Source organism: Sminthopsis crassicaudata, chromosome 2 (assembly GCF_048593235.1).
Source record: "Sminthopsis crassicaudata isolate SCR6 chromosome 2, ASM4859323v1, whole genome shotgun sequence".
Lineage (NCBI taxonomy): Eukaryota > Metazoa > Chordata > Mammalia > Dasyuromorphia > Dasyuridae > Sminthopsis > Sminthopsis crassicaudata.
This window is the reverse complement of record NC_133618.1, coordinates 157,355,475-157,375,045: the sequence shown is the minus strand read 5'-3', so window position 1 is coordinate 157,375,045 and position 19,571 is coordinate 157,355,475. Positions and strand designations below refer to the sequence as shown.

General features: G+C 34.5%; 1 protein-coding gene across 4 annotated transcripts in view; it reads left to right on the top strand.

The window, feature by feature from the left end:
• KIZ (kizuna centrosomal protein) overlaps positions 1-9,893 on the top strand; it is a 213,162-nt gene extending 203,269 nt beyond the window's left edge. For all 4 annotated transcript variants that reach the window (XM_074287740.1, XM_074287741.1, XM_074287743.1 and 1 more), the window contains 2 exons: positions 8,490-8,533; positions 9,728-9,893. In XM_074287740.1, coding sequence (XP_074143841.1) covers positions 8,490-8,533; positions 9,728-9,831 — 148 coding nt within the window. In that variant the 3' untranslated portion in view covers positions 9,832-9,893. The remainder of the gene's footprint in view (positions 1-8,489; positions 8,534-9,727) is intronic.
• Positions 9,894-19,571: the final 9,678 nt, after the last annotated feature.

Here is a 19,571-nt window from a genome sequence, read left to right as displayed (position 1 = left end):
GACAACAGAACATTACAACTGAAGAATTAGAAGAAAGGCCTCTGAAAGGGAAGTTAGTCAGTCCTATACATTCTCCCTGTAAGGTAGTCATTCATGCCAATCATGAAGAAAGCCTTCTATGTAGAAAGAGCCTAACTTTTAAGAGGGGATAACTTTTTCCTTTGTGCATCTTCCAAAGTATAGAGTGGGAAAAGAGATTTTTTTCTTACCATATAGATGGAGCTGAAGAAAAGAGACCCAAAGAATCTAGGTTTGGATTAATGAGTTATGAAGAGGACAGGGACAAGAGATTCAGGACAGGGACATGTCCAGAAGGTAGATAGTCTATACCCAAGAAGAGCAGCATAAGTCTACCACAAGAAGAGAAAAACATTGGGACCCTGCAATGTTGAGTTGCCTTGGCTAAATGTGAACTTTCTCAGCTAGTATTTCTGGATATAATCACTCTTCCTACTGACACTATGTGTATTTAGAAGAAAGTATACTGAAGGTTTATAGGCAAAATGTTTGCAACTATTCTTTATACTATACCATTTCAGTTAATGCCTTTGCTTCAATTTAATTACAATAGTTGAATAACTGTCAGCCAAAAATATTGGTAGGAACTTCTGAAACATAGTTTTAGAAGTATAGATTCACAGAAAGCCCTGAACTTGGGGTATGTTGAGTGTAGGCCAAAAGGCGATTATCCCCAGAATGGATGCTATATACACAAAGGACTATGCTAGCTTCTGTGAAATACACAATGATGTGCAAGGTCTCTGAGTGCATGAAATTTCAACCGATATTTGCCATACTTCCTTATTTACCAAACATATGCATGTGTATATAATGCACACACACACACACACACACACACACACACACACACACACACACACATCCAAGAGCTAAGAAAAGAAATTGAAAAAAGGAGATACTATAAAACTTTTTCCTATTTTTTTGGCTTCACAATATTTCATTCATTACAGACACGATGGATATCAATTTTTTTTCATCCTACAGAATAATATTAATAATAATAATAATAAGTCCCTTCTTATAATGTATATAAGATTTATAGCGCTGGAAGAGACCTCAGGAAATCAAAGGGTCTATTCGTTCTTCCTTGCTCCCCCTCCCTGATGTTAATGAGTAGATGTGATATAATTATCCTCATTTCAAGGTGAGATAACCAGAGAGATCATGTACTTTGCCTATTATATCATGATGAACCTAGAATAAAATAAAAGTAGTTGTATAGCCTTACTGTATGGGCAGATCAGTCAACCTCTCTGAGTTTCAGTTTCATCACATATAAAATTGAATAATAATGCTTTCATTATCTATCCACAAAGGATTGTTGTGAAGAAAGCATTTTGCAAGCCTTAAAGTAATATAGCATCCAGAACTACTGTTAGAACTACTACAAGTAGTGATGGTTTTATGTATTCATAAAATAACGCTTCCTTGGTAACCATTTTTGCCTTGTTTTCTAAGATGTAATACTAGCCTAATTTGTTTCTTTTGCATTGTTATTGAATTATGTAATTATTAAATTGGACTAGAACTGGAATTGTCATCTTCCACGTACTATCTTCTTTTCATTACACCAAAATTCTATTATAAGTTTTTTTGGATGTCTCGTATTATCTGTGAAATTATATTGACCAATCCAATAATGATCAGAAATCAAGTTCCTTATAGTATGTTTTTTAAAGTGAATATTAATGTGTCAGCATGCAGCATTTAATAGAATGGATTCTATTCCATATGAATTAAATTATATTTTTCCATCAATTTTTCTTCCATACAAGGTATGCAACAGGGGTAATGGGATTCTTTTTTTTTTTTTTTTTAGCAAAATATTAGAATTCATCCAAATGATTTTGCCTTTAAAGAGATCCCTTTTGCACTGCTCAAAACACCAATACATTGCATTTAGGTATGGACAGTTTAGTATAACCTATTCCCATATCTTTCTTATTTTGTGGCAGCAGCAATTTTTTATACATAAACGAGTTCAGTGACTAAAATTGTTGGCAATATCCCTGAATACATACTTAGTATCTTGGAATTGATTATTGTTCTAAATATATCATAAGTTCTCAGTAAGAGCTTACTAACTTAATTATTTGTATTGGTCATACTCTGCTCAGTATTTCCCTCCCCTTCACCTCCAACTTCTTGGAGAGTTCCGGTAATGCCCCCTGTATGAATTTCCTCACTGCCAGGTCTCTTATTTATGGCTTCTGCCACTACTCCATTGAAATCCCAAGGCATAGAAAACCTTATTTTGAAAGCAATAAATAAAATTATAACTTGTCATTTCTTGATATTTTTCTAAATTTTTGATGACACAAACTAAATGTTTTTACTATATATGGACCAAATAATAAAAATATTAATCCCATCTAACAAATGAAGAAACTGAAGCTTAGGTTTCTCATTTACTTCTTAAAGTACACTTTTTCCCTACCACTTTTTAAAATGTAATATTTTCCTATTTTATCTCTCTGATCATATTTATAACAGCTCCTTTGAGATTCCCCACTAAATTGTGCATCGTGAGAATTATTCTCTTAGGAATTTGATCTTATTTTCTTACTCTTCTCCTGTATACCAAGATACTTTGTGAAAAGTGATGTTTGTCTAGTTTAGATTTAGAAAAACTCAAATTACATATTCCATCATCAGTAATATAAAACTCGGAAAGCTTGTATAAAACAAAGGCATCTTTCTTCTCCAAATACCCCCATTCATAGATTTTTACTTTTCACTTAATATCACATCACTGACTTTTGAAAAAAAAAGGTAAAGTAATTTTTGACCTATTACTGATATTCTTTTCACATATCTACTCTCGTGAAAAATTTATCATTTTTTCCTTCATGATAGCCTAAATTTTCTCTTTCCTTTCTAAATCTTATAGCCTTAGTTCTGTTCACCTTTCACAGTGCCTGACACATAGTAAGTGCTTAAATAATTATTGGAGAGTTCCAGATATACCTCATCTTCTTCGAGTCCTTAATATCACAACTAAGGTCTTAGGCCCAAGAGTGGCTGCAGCATATTTTTAATCAGCTCCAACATCCCAACTCTCTGCTTTATTTTTTTAAATGATTATTGGGGGGGGGGGGAGGTGAAGTAGGGATTAAGTGACTTGCCCAGGATCACATAGCTAGGAAGTGTTAAGTGTCTGAGATTGGATTTTAACTCAGGTTCTCCTGACTCCAGGAATAGTGCTCCCAACTAATTCTCTGTTTATAACCCTTTACCAGACTACTAAAAATTAACACAGATCTCTTGTTTTTACATCTGTGGTTTTACTTTTATTTTCTTTTATTATTCTTTTATTTTCAGAATCTTTTTTTTTTTTGGTTGGTTTATCTCCTTATATGTTAGGCTTTATATTGAGGTAGTTTTTCTCTTGATAACTTTGGTGTTTCCACCTTTTTCTTGTATTCCACCATCAATCACTAATATTATGAGTATCATATCAACTTGGACTATTCATTTTTTAAACAGAATCATAACAAACTTTGCATTTATTTAGTCTTTCATTGGCCAGGAGAATAATCTTTTGTTCAGTCGCCAAAGAAGCAAAATATCTTATCATGACCATATAAAACATGAAATATTAAATATTATGTTCACTTAATAATTTACCTTTAGGTTTGGGTTTTGTTGTTATGTTATGTTATGTTTTGTTATTGCCCAAAATGGTTAATTTTGAAGAGATTTGTACTTTCATTCTAGAAATGTAAGTAATCTTGAACCTGTTATCTCAGTGTCAAATAGTTACCTATGAAACTTGCTCAGGGAAGAAACATGGATTGCTATTGTGTAATTATGTTTCAACAATGCTTTCCAAGATAGATACGTTGCTTTCAAGCTTCATAAAAGATTAGACAGTCTGACTCTGGGCATATTTTATAGTGCAGTCATCACATTCCTTGACCTAAAACCTTCTTTCTTTCATTCTGCATGCTTTTACAATTTTTTTCTTTTTTCTTTTTTTTTTTTTAATTTGCTATAGTGGCTGAATAAGTTGCAATTTCCATCACTCAAAGAAAAAGCTTTCTGGTGCTATATTGCTTCCCCATTCCCTCAATAAAGCAGTCCTCAAACTTTTCTGCAGTAAGTGAAACCTTTCACTTGAAGCAAAACTTCAGTTGATTGCTGAAGTAAAATCTTGTTAAATGATTTTTATATGCTTTCTAACAGTTTTAGCAGTGTTAACAAAGTAACATAAGAGGAAAGAGGGAGGGAGGAAGACCAACAAGCAGGTAGAGAAAAAGAGGGGGTGGAAGTAGGTATGGAGACCTGTGGAACATCAGAACTTGTTTGGACCTGCTTGCCACAATTATCAGCTGCATTCTGAGGGCACTGCAAAAAGAAGGTGGGTTCTCTAAGAATCATAGTTGTTTTTCTCCTGAGCCAATCTCTTACTTAGGACTAGTGGGAAAGAAGGACAAGGATACAGAGCTAAACATAGCAGGTCACCCTCAGTGTGTGTGGAATTGAAGTGGAGAGAGAACACTCTTGTTCCCTTTAGGGCCCACTACAGGTAAGAGGCTGACAGCTAAAAATGCAGATAAGAATAGCTTGCTAAAGAGACCCAGTGATGTAGTTTCTCTCTCTCTCTCTCTCTTTATATATATATATATATATATATATATATATATATATATATATATATATATATATATATGTGTGTGTGTGTGTGTGTGTGTGTGTGTGTGTATACACATATATACACATATATATTAAATATATATAATTATAATATATCTTAAATATATATTTTGACAAAGTTGAAGACTTGGGATATTTAAGCTGATCACTTTTATTTTTTCTAATTGATAAATGGGAAAGAATATTTTAAATTAGAAGTATCCTGGAAAATCCTACAATCATTGTCACTATAGACATGGGATGATTCCTGGTGAAGGAAGTAAATAAAGAGAAAGAAATGTAGAACAAATACATAGAGAAGGAGGTGAAAGAAGACCAGGGGATGTCATATTGAGTCAGGCAGGAAACAGGAACTTATGGAAAAGGCTCAGGAACGTAATGGGACAACATAGGGAAAATGAGTTGCTACAGAGGTTTCTGACAGTATGTCCAAACTTATTTTCCATTTTTTGTCCCTGAGTTTGAGAGGTTACCAAAACTCTAGGAAGAAGTCACTTTTTCTCTGGCACCTCCTTCTTACCTTTAAATTCCTGGGATTGCATAGGCAAAATTTCTTTTTTTTTTTCCTGAGGCTGGAGTTAAGTGACTTGCCCAGGGTCACACAGCTAGGAAGTGTTATGTCTGAGACCAGATTTGAACTCGGGTCCTCCTGAATTCAAGGCTGGTGCTCTATCCACTGCGCTACCTAGCTGCCCCTGCATAGGCAAAATTTCAAGGTATGTGAAACTTAGAAAGAAGAAGCATTCCAGCATTGCTGTCTGTCTTGATATATGTGCCCAAAACAGGATGCCCTGGTCATCAGTTTATGCAATATCATCCTATTGACCTCCAGATTAATTTCAAAATGTTATGCTAAAAAATCTTTTTGATCCTAGCATGAATTTTAAATATACTTTCCCTGATTTGGGAAGCAAGGTAAAGAAATAGAAAGCTCTAGAACTAGCACTGGAATGTCAGGTTTTATGTGCTCATATCCATCACTGTGACCAGGAGCAACCCAGCTTACCCAAGCTAGGCAGTGAAATGAGAAAGTACTTTGTAAACTGCAATATGCCATGTGAATGTGAATTGGTATTAGAATGTTTGCACAGTCACTGGAATGTCATCTAATTTTAGGAACATATAATGTAATAGGGGATATCAGTGCTCATTAGGTTGTATGATATTAATATTTTAATATTTGTATTCATTCTAGCTCAGCCCTGGAATTCTTCTATACATTTATGTGGCTTATTTGACAATTTGAGAGATTTTTTTTTAATTTTGCTGGCCAAGATAGCTCTAAATAGAAACTATAGTGTGCTATCACTGCAGTTATTTATTAAATGTACTAAAATAGAATCATGAAAAACAAAATATCCATTTATCCAACAAATGTTAGTGAAGACTGACAATATAGAAGGCATTGATGAGTTTTATTTTATCTGATTGACAAATGGAAAAATAAATTGAGTTACAATTAGCCATACCCTGGCAATGGATAGGTCTAGTTCTTATGAAAATGAGGTTAGCCACTGTTCATTTTATGATCTACTGAATGATCTTTAGGAGGAAACCACCCTCTTCATCAAATGCATCATAGAGTCATAGATTGCTCACTTCATTTCACAGATGAGAATTAAAGACTGACCTAAGACCTCAGAGGTAGGAAGTGTCAGCAGGATTTGAACTCAGGTCTTCTGAATGAGAACCAGGCCTCTTTGCTGGCCCATTACAGAATCATTTAGCCTAATGGTTATTTTTTGTTTACTTTGTTTTTTGTTTTTAGCTTTATGGTATTTTACAGCATTTATAGCATTCATGCTACTCCCTCCACCTGGATTTACTCCATTTTTACCTTTAGAAATTTCATCTGTCCTTTCAAAAGCCAGATGAAGGGCTTCTCTATGAGCCTTCACTCAGTCACCCAAGCAGAAGTCTTCTCTCCTTCCTCTGAACTTCTCTAACACTTGCCATTTGTATTGCTCACATTGCATTTATCACATTCTTCCTCACATTTTGTCTATTGTTATGCACAATTTTCTGTGACTAATTAGATGGGAAGCCCCTGAAGGGCAGCTTCTACCTCTCCTAATCCCCAAGAATCTAGACTGTCTCCTTACAGAGCAGGCATTCAGTAAATGTTTATTAAAGGAATTATTGAGTAATACCAGGCCTTTCCTATAATCTGCCCTTGTTATAGTGAGTTGCCATGCTCTCATTTTTAAAGTTATTTCTGTCCTGCCATTTGTGGTACCCATTGTATGATTGGCATCATTTGTATTGTCAGCTGTCAGCACTACCCAAGATGTTCACCATGTTCATGTTTCTCCTGGAGTATCAGTCATGGGTCACATGCCTTCCAAGTGAGTTTCCATTAGGATTGAATTAAAAGACTCATTACTTGATCACGGAAAATGAAAATGTAGGCAATGGCCAAAAGTGAATTCTGACAAGCAATGGGCATGAGAAGTGAGACTAATAGATCTTCTCCCAAAATAATTTAATATTGACACTTATCTAACCAAAGGCAAAAAGATAGTTCATAATTAATTCTTTCCCAGAAATATTTAAGTTTCTTTGCAACAACTTTGCACAGCTGCTTTGCAGAGATATATCCAAAATTCTGTGAAGTGAGCATCTTCTTTTATTGATTTCAGTCTGATTACAAAGCAGTAGAATACATTTTAAGGAAATGTTTAAAAAAAAAAAACCCTAACAATAAATAAATTATTTGGCAACAACCTAAGTAGAATAACCAAAAAGTCAAACAAAGAACACATACTGTAACTCTTCATTTTGCAACTTCCCCGGTATTTATAGTTAGTCTTACAGAAATAAACAATTCTTTATAAAATAGAGATTTATTTATCAAAAGTAGAAAACTTCCTAAGAGTAATAATAAGCAAATCTAGAATTTTCTTTTTTAAATATTGTGTGCCTTAGTAAATTCATTTTCACAAGTAAAATTATGAAGTATATTCTCTAAAGGATTTTATATTGAATTACGGACATAAAACATTTTAATAAGTAGGAATTTCTACTAAAGTCATATCAATTTTCTCCATTAGTTTTAAATCAGGCTTTTTAAAAATTAAACTAAACTTATATAGTTATCTTGAAAATCTTTTGTTAAATTCAGTCCTATGTTGAATATGATGAGCATTTCCAACTTGTATATTCTTTTCTTTTTTTATTTCAGTAATTGGAATGATTATATTAGATATTTCATGTTCCATCTTCACAACCAAATTGATATGAAGTTTTGTATTTTTCTACTTATCACAGGATTGTAAATGTGACAATTAATTCTCCCACATTACTGCCCTTGTGTTCTTATTTCATAGCAGCCATACAATACACATTCAGCACACAAATGATCAAAATGATTACAACTTGTTTGACAGATTCTAGAGGATCTGTGATACTCTAGATTCAAAAGAATTTGTGATACTTTAAATCTGAGAGAGGTCATTTTAAACAAGCATGAAAATCCATCAAATAGATGAAAGACTCTGGAAGTAAGTTTTTACTTTGGGAACATGCAGTATACTTTGGGAGCCTATTACCCAAAGGTATCAGACACATCAGATGACTTATTAACTAAAGAGGAAATGTGTAAGTTTTCTTTTTCTTCTTGGAACAAGATCTACAGGTTTAAAATTAATGAATTAAAAAAATAAAAATAAAATAAAATTAATGAATAGTACTGATTTGTTTTCTCATAGAGAAAAGCCTTTGATACTGCCCTAACTTCTCTTTTATGAACATATTGATCTCTACATTTTTGAATGCCATTTCTTCAATACTTATAATAATGCTTTGTTTTATAGGGATGAAAGCAAAAGGAAAATGACCACCAATTTAAAGTCAAAAGGTAAGCAAAAAAAAAAAAAAAAAAAAAAAAATATATATATATATATATATATATATGCCGTATGTAAGTTAAACAAATATAAACCAGATTTCTAGTTAAAGATGAAGTGTTTTATGACTTTTAAGACAAACAAATCTTTTGTGATTTAACCATGGTTTCAGAGTTCTGGGTAACAAAAGAAGTTCACATGGTTTACATATATCTACCTTCTCTCCGTGTTTTCCAATCTAAACTGTACTGCATACTATTAAAATTAAGGTAAATTTTCAGCTAAGGATTTCAGATACAATCTCTTAAGGCTCAGAGGTTGAGAATCAAGCGGATAGGAAAAGAAAGAGCAAGAATTAAAAATATAGTAGAAATATTTGTTTTTCTTTTTTTAATTTTTGAAAATTGAGAAAAAAGTAACAAAAGTTTTGCAGACTGGTAAAAATCTGCCATAGACCAGTAAGTTGGACTTGGCTTTAGAAGATTGTGATCTAATGTCATTTAAATAAGCAAATGTGGCCTGGAATTAATTTAGTAAGAATTTAGAAAATAGTTTAGAAATAGCTAAACAAAGATTAGGATAAATTTTCCCCTGAGAGAATGTACCTGCTTTCTATTACCTTAACATGATTAGTACTACTAAATTCATCAAAAAGCAGGAAAAAAATGGCAGAAATAAGCAGTGAGGTGTGAATATTCTGTATTGGAGAATTTAAAGAGTGAATACTCTTTGATGCTTTCATTTTCACACAATTCAAACTCTTTAACTGGTACCAAAGAAAATCTACAAAGCCATCTTAGTTTAAATTCATTTCAACAAACATTTATTATTAAATATCTGCTGTGGGCCAGGCACTTTGCAAGATGTTGGAGATGCAATAACAAAGTGAAAAGCAATCTTACCTTCAAACAGCTTATATTCTAATGGAGAAAAATAATACAGATAGGTATATAAAAATATAGGATCTCCCATTTCCATTACTATAAATAATAACAACAACAAACAAACAAACCACAAAATAAAACAAACAATTTTTTTTTTTGCCCTTCTGAATTTCACCAGTGTAAAATGCAGTGAAATTTCTGGGAATATATGTTTAAGAGAGGAGGTATTGTTGTTTGTGTCGCTGTGTTATATTTAATAATCTCCTATTCTATAGACCAAGATGAAGTATTGTTGAGTAGATGTCTGTTTTTCTGTCTTAGCTTTTTGGGGAGAATCTGATGATAGCAACTCTGAAATTGAAGCTGCTTTACGTCCTAGAAACCACAATACTTCTATTGATGATTTTGATGACTTCTATGACTAACAAACATCACCTGCTTGGAACTGAAAAGATTTTAAATAAAAATATCAAGTTTCAAATTAGAATATGCTTTGTGCGTGGCTGAAACTCTGTTTTACACGTTTGATGTTCAAAAGCAGTATATCCTTTTTAAGTTCTCTCTTCAGGTGTGAAAACATGAAATTGTATAGGTTTTGAAATAATCACCATCTTAGGATCCATGAAATAAATATAGGTTCATTTCTTAAGTTTTCTAAACTAAATTGAATTTCTATTTGGAAAATGTGTTTGTACTTAGAAGGAGTGAAGTGGAAGAGAAGAAGGGAAAAGGATATTAGAAGATTAGAATATCCTACTATCTATTTTCCCAGACTTAGCTCTGTATTATCTTCTTAGATGACTTAAGGGTGGTCTTGTATAGAATCTGACGGATTTACTCTGTGACCTTTCCAGTTTCTTCTAGCTCTATGCTTTGTTTTAAAATTTCATTAAGTCAATTAATAATTAATTACAAATATTTATCAAGATCCTACTCTGTGCTAAACACTACGAATATAAAAAATAGGCAAAATCTAGTCCCTGCTTTCAAGAAGTATACAATCTAACAAGAGAGATAGTGCTTTTATATATATATGAAGTATTTAATGGAGGGAAAGCACTAAAATTAAAAGGGTTTGGAACAGTCTTCCTTTAAAAGATGAGATTTTAATTGAAACTTAAAAGGTAGCCAGAGAAGTCATTGGACAGAATGAAAAAGGGAAGAGTGTTTGAGACACAGAGGACACCCAGTGAAAATGTCCAGTGCCAAGAGATGAAATATCTTGTTTATTTGTGGAGGAAACAATCAAGTTCTGATAATAATAAGTGGTTATGAAAGGAGACTTTTTAAATACTACTATCATTGTAAAACTTATATTTTATAGAACTCCTTCACTAACAAGGATATGATTATTTGTAATGATCCAATGATCAGGAACACTGAAGTCTCTTAATTCTTCACTGCTTTGGATTATACATTCAAAACAAAGTAATAACTCTTCAGTATATAGTAGCCAGCCTCAATAGAAAGAGATGAGTAAATCGAGGCTCAGGAAAGTTGTGATTTGCCCAAAGTCATTATTAATTTTCCTGGTGCTTGCAAAGGTTTGACCCATCCCAAAGACAATAAAGAAATAGGAAAATCAGGGATTTCCCAGCATTGCTGATATTGGGCTTATATCCCAAAGAAATACTAAAGAGGGGAAAGGGACCTGTATGTGCCAAAATGTTTGTGGCAGCTCTTTTTGTGGTGGCTAGAAACTGGAAGATGAATGGATGTCCATCAATTGGAGAATGGTTGGGTAAATTATGCTATATGAAGGTTATGGAATATTATTGCTCTGTAAGAAATGACCAGCAGAACAAATACAGAGAGGTTTGGAGAGACTTACATCAAGTAATGCTGAGTGAAATGAACAGAACCAGAAGATCACTATACACTTCAACAACAATACTGTATGAAAATATATTCTGATGGAAGTGGAAATCTTCAACATAAAGAAGATCCAACTCACTTCCGGTTGATCAGTGATGGACAGAAACAACTACACCCAGAGAAGGAACACTGGGAAGTGAATGTAAATTGTTAGCACTACTGTCTATCTACCCAGGTTACTTATACCTTCGGAATCTAATACTTAATGTGCAACAAGAAAATGGTATTTACACACATATATTGTATCTAGGTTATATTGTAACACATGTAAAATGTATGGGATTGCCTGTCATCTAGGGGAGGGAGTAAAGGGAGGGAGGGGAAAATTTGGAAAAATGAATACAAGGGATAATGTTATTTAAAAATTTACTCATAGCTAGAAACTGGAAGATGAATGGATGTCCATCAATTAAAGAATGGTTGGGTAAATTATGGTATATGAATGTTATAGAATATTATTGCTCTGTAAGAAATGGCCAGCAGGAGGAATACAGAGAGGCTTGGAGAGACTTACATCAACTGATGCTGAGTGAAAAGAACAGAACCAGAAGATCGCTGTACACTTCAATGCTGTATGAAGAGGTATTCTGATGGAAGTGGATATCTTCAACATAAAGAAGATCCAACTCACTTCCAGTTCAATGATGGACAGAAATAACTACACCCAGAGAAGGAACACTGGGAAGTGAATGTAAATTGTTAGCACTACTGTCTATCTACCCAGGTTACTTATACCTTCGGAATCTAATACTTAATGTGCAACAAGAAAATTGAATTTACACACATATATTGTATCTAGGTTATATTGTAACACATGTAAAATGTATGGGATTGCCTGTCATCTAGGGGAGGGAGTAGAAGGAAGGAGGGGAAAATTTGGAAAAAATGAATACAAGGGATAATGTTATTTAAAAAATTACTCATGCATATATACGGTGAAAAAAAATTATAAATAAAAAAATTACTCATGCATATAAACTGTCAAAAAAATTTTATAATTATAAAATTAAAAAAAAATTAGGGATTTCTTCTTTATAGAGGAATAGGAGTGAGGAAGGGACAGTGTTAGCCATCTGTACTGTTCTAGATAGCCCAAGCTTTTTTCATAAGAATGGTTAGAGGATTGAGGAATTTAATTTTACCTTTTTGTGGAGAGAGAAAGGCAGAGACACACACAGATTTAATAACTTGCCAAGGAGATATTTCTTATTTTTGTTGTTGAGCCTTATCCTATTCTTCATGACCCCGTGGATCATAATGTCCAGGGGGTTTTCTTTGAAAAGGTACTGTAGTGGCTTGCTGTTTCCTTCTTCTGTGGATTAAAGTAATTAGTGAAATGATTTGTCAAGAGGTCAGGCCATGCAGTTAAGTGTCTCAGGCTAGATTGGAACTCGCGTCTTCCTGACTTTAGTCCTATCACTGTATTCACTGTTTCCCCCAGTGGCCTCCGGATACTTTTCAGAGCTAGACAGAAATCATAAGATCTAAAATATGAAGGGAAACAAAAGGGAAAAAAAGTAGAGATGAAAAGGAAATAGTACTTTCAGGCTTCATTACTTTGCAGTAATCAACCAAACTATTTGGTCTTTATTAGAAATAGAAAAGTAGATCAGTGGAACAAACTAGATAATGAAGAATCAAAAACAAACTCAGGAAGCCAGTTTGTATTTAATAAACCTGAGGTCATAAACTTTTAGGATAAGAACTTATTTAATGAAAACTGCTGGGAAAACTTAAAAGCCATTTGATAGAAAAAAAATTTTAAAAACATATGTCCATGTTTGTCATGTTATGCAAGAAAAATCAGACCAGAAGGGGGGGGGGGAACATGAGAGAAAACAATTTTTTTAAAAAGTGAAAATGCTATATGTAAAGTCTGGGTTAGCTCCTTGGAGGCCTCAGGGTCAGCCAGAGTCAGGATAAGCAAAAGTCCTTGGCCTTTAGGGGAGAAGTAAAGGAGATGGACAAAACTGCCACAAGCTCTCCACCAATCTTCCTTCGCCTGGTCCTCCTGCAAAGTGAGTCTGGCTAGTCTCACTCCACCCCCTAATCTCTCCTACATTTATCTGTATACACCAAAAGATGGAGTCATCATGGAATAGTGAGAAGGGCCATTTTCCAAGCATATGCTAATAGAGTTATTGTCCGATAGGTAATTAGCCTTAAGTCTCAGTTATCTGATTCCAGAGTTTCAGCCCTTTACAGCTATATACTTCAATCAATATTCAATCTCCATCATTTTCTCTCTGATTGTGGATAGCATTTTCAATTCCAAGTCTGTTGGAAATTGTCTTTAATCAGTGTATTATTGAGAAGAACCAACTCTATCACAGTTAATCATCATAAAAAAAAATGTGTTGTTATTATGTACAATGTTTTCCTGGCTCTGCTCAACTCACTCATCATCAGTTCATATAAAGTCTTTCCAGGATTTTCTGAAATCAGCCTGCTCATCATTTCTTATAGAACAATAATATTCCACTACATTCATATACCATAACTTATTTAGCCATTCCCCAATTGATGAATATCCATTCAATTTCCCGTTCCCTGTCACAACAAAAAGGGCTGCTACAAACATTTTTGCCCATGTAAGACCTTTTCCCTCTTTTATGAATTCTTTGGGATACAAATCCAGGAATGACACTGCTGAATCAAAGAGTATGCACAATAAAACCAAATAAACCATATACTGCCACAGTAAGCTCAGAATGCATACAAGTCTTGAATGTAACAGCTTACACCATTAAAAAGAATTTTAAAAAGAACCAAATCAGGTGCCTTTTACAGCCATAACTAAGTAGATAATTATTGACCAAGTAAAGGATAGCAGCAATAACAAAAGATAAAATAAATCATGATCCATGTGAAATTGAAAAGCTTTTACACAAATCTATGGATAAAAAAAGAAAACATCTTTGAATCAAGCAACTGATAAGGGTCTGACATCTAACATATATAGGGATTTCTTACAAATATATAACTAAGAACTATTTCTCAGTGGATATGGTCAAAGGACACAAACATTCAATCCCATTTCCTTTAGCAGATTGCCTTCTCAATTATTCCTACTCTTGTCCACTGTCTTGTCTACTGGCTTCTCTTCTGATCTCCAGTCTCACTTTACAAAGTGGGTTTTTTGACTTCTCAAACTAGATGTCCTATAGACATTTAAAACTCAACAGGTGCAAAACTTATTCCAAACTTCCCTGTCAAGGACACCATTATCCCCTTAGTCTCCAATCTAACAGTCTAAGTGTCTTGTGAATTCCTCACTATCTCTCATCTCCCTGTACCAAGTCTGTTGTTTTATACCTCAAATATGCTCCTTCCTCCCCTTTCATACTGGTACAGATCTTTATCCCCTCACACCTGGAAATGTTCAGTAGTTAGTGATACAAGACCTAAATTCAAGAGATAGAGGAGATATATACATGTGTGTGTGTATTTCAGAGTCACTTAAATAGAGGTAATAATTGATTCCATAGAAATTCATGAGCTCATTTAATATTACATCAATATCATCCTTATCTTTGTTACAACCCAGTCAAAATGGTCAGTTGATTTTATTCAGCAATAGGAATAAGACTGGAGAAGTCAGAAGTTTGACAAGTAGAGGTTTGGCAAAATATAACTGATGATAAAAGACAAAGAAATTCAAGATTATCTGAGGGAAGAGGATTTTCACAATCAGCAGGTGTTAATGATGATTCATGGAAAGAAAGAGAGCAAGAACTCAAACAAAATAGAGAATAGCCAGTTCTTAGCTACTGGCCCTTTTGATCCAGTGATAACTGAACTTGGAATTAGTCTCCTTCTTTTAACTTCCACAGTAATCTCACTACTAAACTCTCACTAAAATTCTTAATATTATTCTTTTACTCCATTCACAAGCACACCATGGATCTCTCCACCCTGGCTGGGGCTTTGTACAACTTATCCTCTCCCTAGGATGCTGTGCCTCCTCACCTCAGCTTCTTGAAGTATCAGCCTCCTACTAGAAGCTTTTCCTGCTCCTAGAGATGAGTGTTCTCACCCCTGAAAATATTTTGTGTGAACTTTTGTGAATACGTGTCATATTCCCCCATAAAGTGAAAGCTGGTTGAGGAAAGGGACTATTTTGTTTTTTTCTTTTCTATTTGATAGAGGTCCTCCAATATCTTCTGGTAATGTCATTGTACTGCTTCCCCTAAACCTGCTCCCTGCTGACCTTATATGGTAATATAGTCTCTGTCAAGTAACACTCTTTCTATTTTCCTGATTGCTGGGAGGCAATATCTACATTGGACATTGCTCCATTAGGCACATTGTTATTCTGTTGTTACAGAGCACAGTGTTGCTCTGTTAAGTGTATGACTGGGACAATTTGATGACTCTTTTTCATAGCAGAAACTAAGAGTCACTGCATTCAGCTAAGATTGACTCGAGTATGAATGGGAGTGGGGAAGCCAGCAAAAGTGTTTTTAAGCTGTCTTTTATTTTAGCTTGTGTCTGTGTCTAGGACTGAATCAGAATTCTTTAACCCAGACAACCATCTGTCTTAGAAGTAGAAATTACTAATTTTTTTTCTCTCCAGCTTGGCTAACAAATGAATTTAAGCCAAAACAGAAGCCAAAAGAAGCAAAAAAGGTCATTTTCCTCTTCATATGTGGGCTATATTCCTGCCCTTATACAATATTTAGGCCTCCTAGGCTTTGAACTGTTTTACATGTTTACATGTTACAGGACTTGGAAAGATTCTTAGAGGTCACCTAATCCAAACCCCTTAACTTCAGATTAGGAAACTGAGATCTTGAAAAGGATAAATAATTTGCCCAAGATCATACATAAACTGAATAGAAATCCGAAAATCACATTCTTTAATTCTACAAAGTCCTTTAGATTACACAATGCTACTTTGCAAATAGGATATTCAAATAATACAATGAATATAGCCTATTATTATTGTAACTAATAATAATAGCTGGGGAAAAAAACTTGCTAGGCACTGTGCTAAATGCTTTGCAGATATCTCATTTGATCTTCTGATGACTACTAGCTAATAATAATGTGCCACCAAGGCATATTAATAATAAAAACTTAAGTCCTTCAGTAAAGTTATTGATCTTATGAATAAATAAAATGTTGACAATAATAGTGGTAATAATACCATCTACAAAGCATTTTTAAAGTAGACAAAACATTTGGCAAATACTGTGTTATTTTATCCTCCCATCAATCCCAAGAGGCAGGTGCTATTATTATTCCTATTTTATAGGCAAGAAAAAACTCTGATAAGTTTGATACTTCCATGCCTTATTAACACATTATTATAATAATTTATGCAACCTTTAAAATTTTAGAGAGCTCTTTGCCTCATAGCTGATATTGATAGCATTAAGTATTATGATTTTTTTTTACAGAAGAATAAACCAAGTCTCAGAGAAATTAAAAGACCTGATCAACATCACATAATAGAAAGTAGCATACGTGAGGCTCAGTCTATCTTTGGACTCCAACTGTAATATACTTTCTTCTTCATCATACAATAGAGCCTCTATGAATTCTGGCCTTTTTCTCAGTGAAATGAAGCCAGGAACACTATAAATCTTAACCATTTTTATACTGTTCTCAAATTTTTGTCCACTTTTAATATTCTTACAGCTAGTATTTATGTCATCAGCAGAGTGCCTCTGTGGAAATCAGATTTTGATGTTTCAAACTGGGCAAAAATACATTAAAGAGGCTACCAATAATTCCAGCCAAAAACCACAACAGATAAGGATTATATTGCACAAGAATTTCCAGTGAATGGCAGAAACTGAACTCATCTGGGGAAATTCTCATTAGCATTCAGCAGCAAAGACTTGCAGCCTATTTTTTGGTGAAGTTTATATATATATATATATATATATATATATATATATATATATATATATATATATATATATATATATATATATATATTTCAAAATCATCTTGAAATCTCTGACTCTTCAAGGTAAGCTCCCTTTTAAATCTCTTTAAATGATGCAATGTTGTTGTCTCCATACTTAGATATTTTCCATTTCCTCTATCCAGGATAACTATTGACACAAAGACTAATATTTGATGACAGATGGCTCTATGAGCTTCTGCTAAGGCAATATCTCACTTTGGGAATGCAAGTGATAACTGAGTTCCTCTAGAGCATTATTTATTATACTATTATTGTGCACAAACTCATTAGATGTAAAACATTCTGCCAGTCAACTTTATCCTTCTCTTTCCCAACTGTCAAACTGGAAGCTCAAAGATGGTGACAAATGATGCTGATGGACAGTAGGATTGCCATCTCCCCAGCCTTAACAGATTAAGGGTTGGATGCTACTCAACTAAGGCAAAGTGCTATAGGAAAAAAAGGATGCTGATATCACTGAACCATATGGTTCGATCACCACGATAGTTTACTAAATTGTTTTTGTAGTGTTCACTTCAATAGTAGCCAATTGTGCTTTGGTATGAACTCTTGGCTACAAAGGATTCCCATGGTCAGACACAGTAAACTTGCTTGCATAAAGGATTCCAAGAGAAGTTGGCAATCTATATATAACCCTAATCAGTCAGAGCTGCTCCATGTGGCTTCCCCTGGATCCTGCCCACTGCTAGGGATATGAAGCCCTGAATTGTGAGCTTATTCCACTTAAATCTAGATTAATGTTAGAGCTAAACAACTCATTCTCTTAGGGGCACTCAAAGCCCAAAGGGGATTCACAACAAAAGATACCTGGCAACAGGGATTTGATTTGAACTAGTGCAGGTAGTATTTTCCATCCTGAATCAATTCCTGCATGTGTTCCCAGTCTTTGGCAAAACTTAAAACAGGCCTAGGAAAGTTATAATGACTATAATAGCTTAGAACTATTTGGAAAATAATTTGCCCTATAGTAATTTTCACAGCAACTGAACAGTTGTAATGACATGTTATCCATTGCTTTGTCTGTGTTGATGACCATGATCATAGAGTTATAAGAAATACCAGGAGCTATCTAGTCTAACCATCTCATGCTATATATTTGAAAACTGAGTCCCACAATAAGCCATACATTTGTAAGTTACAGAGATGAGCTTGAACTAACATGCTCTAATGGTACCTACTTGTGTACTCATTGAGAGGAACATTGTTTTTTTAAAAAAAAAAAAAAAAAAAAGGTGAATTCTTCCCATTTCTGAAAGAAGTTTGGGATCATTAAAAGCACTGTCCAATTTCCCAAAGGCAATCCAGCACACTTTTCTATTCAGTTCTGGACTGGTTCCCAGTAGAAGAGAAATATTTGTCCATCTATGTGCATTAGCATATTAATATGCAGGACTTTGCTTTGTCCATGATAAAATTAGACCTTACAGTGGTCATGATAGCAAGTGTAAAGAAATATAATATTTAATTGACTGTAATAAAAGTTTTGATGAATAGGATCTTGTTAGGATTACTAAGTGAGAACTCGGGTTGTCTGGATAGTGACGAGGTGAGAATTCAGGTTTTCTGGACAATTACAAGGTGAGAACTCAGGTTGACTTGATAGAGGGGGCAAGCTCATTGGCTGGGGTGGTTCTTCCCAGAAGCCCTTGCATTATCCCACGCCCATTCTCTGGGAGAATAAAAGAGAGGACTCTCAGAGAAAGAAGAAGACTCTCTGCATTACATCAGGCCTGACGGGGCTCTCTGCAGGAAGGGAAGTCACTTCTAAGGACAAGAGTTAACAGCAACTGCCTGGAGACAACGGTTCACTACAGGAAGAAGAATCTGTCTTAAAGATTTGAGTAGACACAGCAGATCTCTTCCCAGAGAGCGATCCGGCAGCTTCTAGAGACGACAGCTCGCAACAATTGGCGCCCAACGTGGGGCAAGGACTTTTGCTTATCCTGACAAGAGGAGCTAGACCAGATCTTCACAATTTGGCGCCCGAACAGGGACAGACACGGTCCTGATTCCAGTGGAAAAGCTTCCGATCTAGATCTCAGTCTCTCTGACCCAGAACCGTGAGTAACGAGGAAACTTTGTTAAAGATTAAGTGAGCGTGCTAATAGATAAATAAGGAACTTAACTTGTTAAGGGCTAAACCAGGAATCTCTTATAGCTGAAATGGGGCAGATGTTAGCTAAATTCAATCCCTGGACCTCAGCCGACTCAACCCCAGCCCCAGAAGCAACCTCAGCTCCACCCCCATTCAGGAGTGGTACTATAGAGAGTATAATCAACATAATTGAGGAGCAGAGTTTACTTGTAACCTGGGTACAGATTGCTAAACTCTTGGCTGCATTAAGACACACA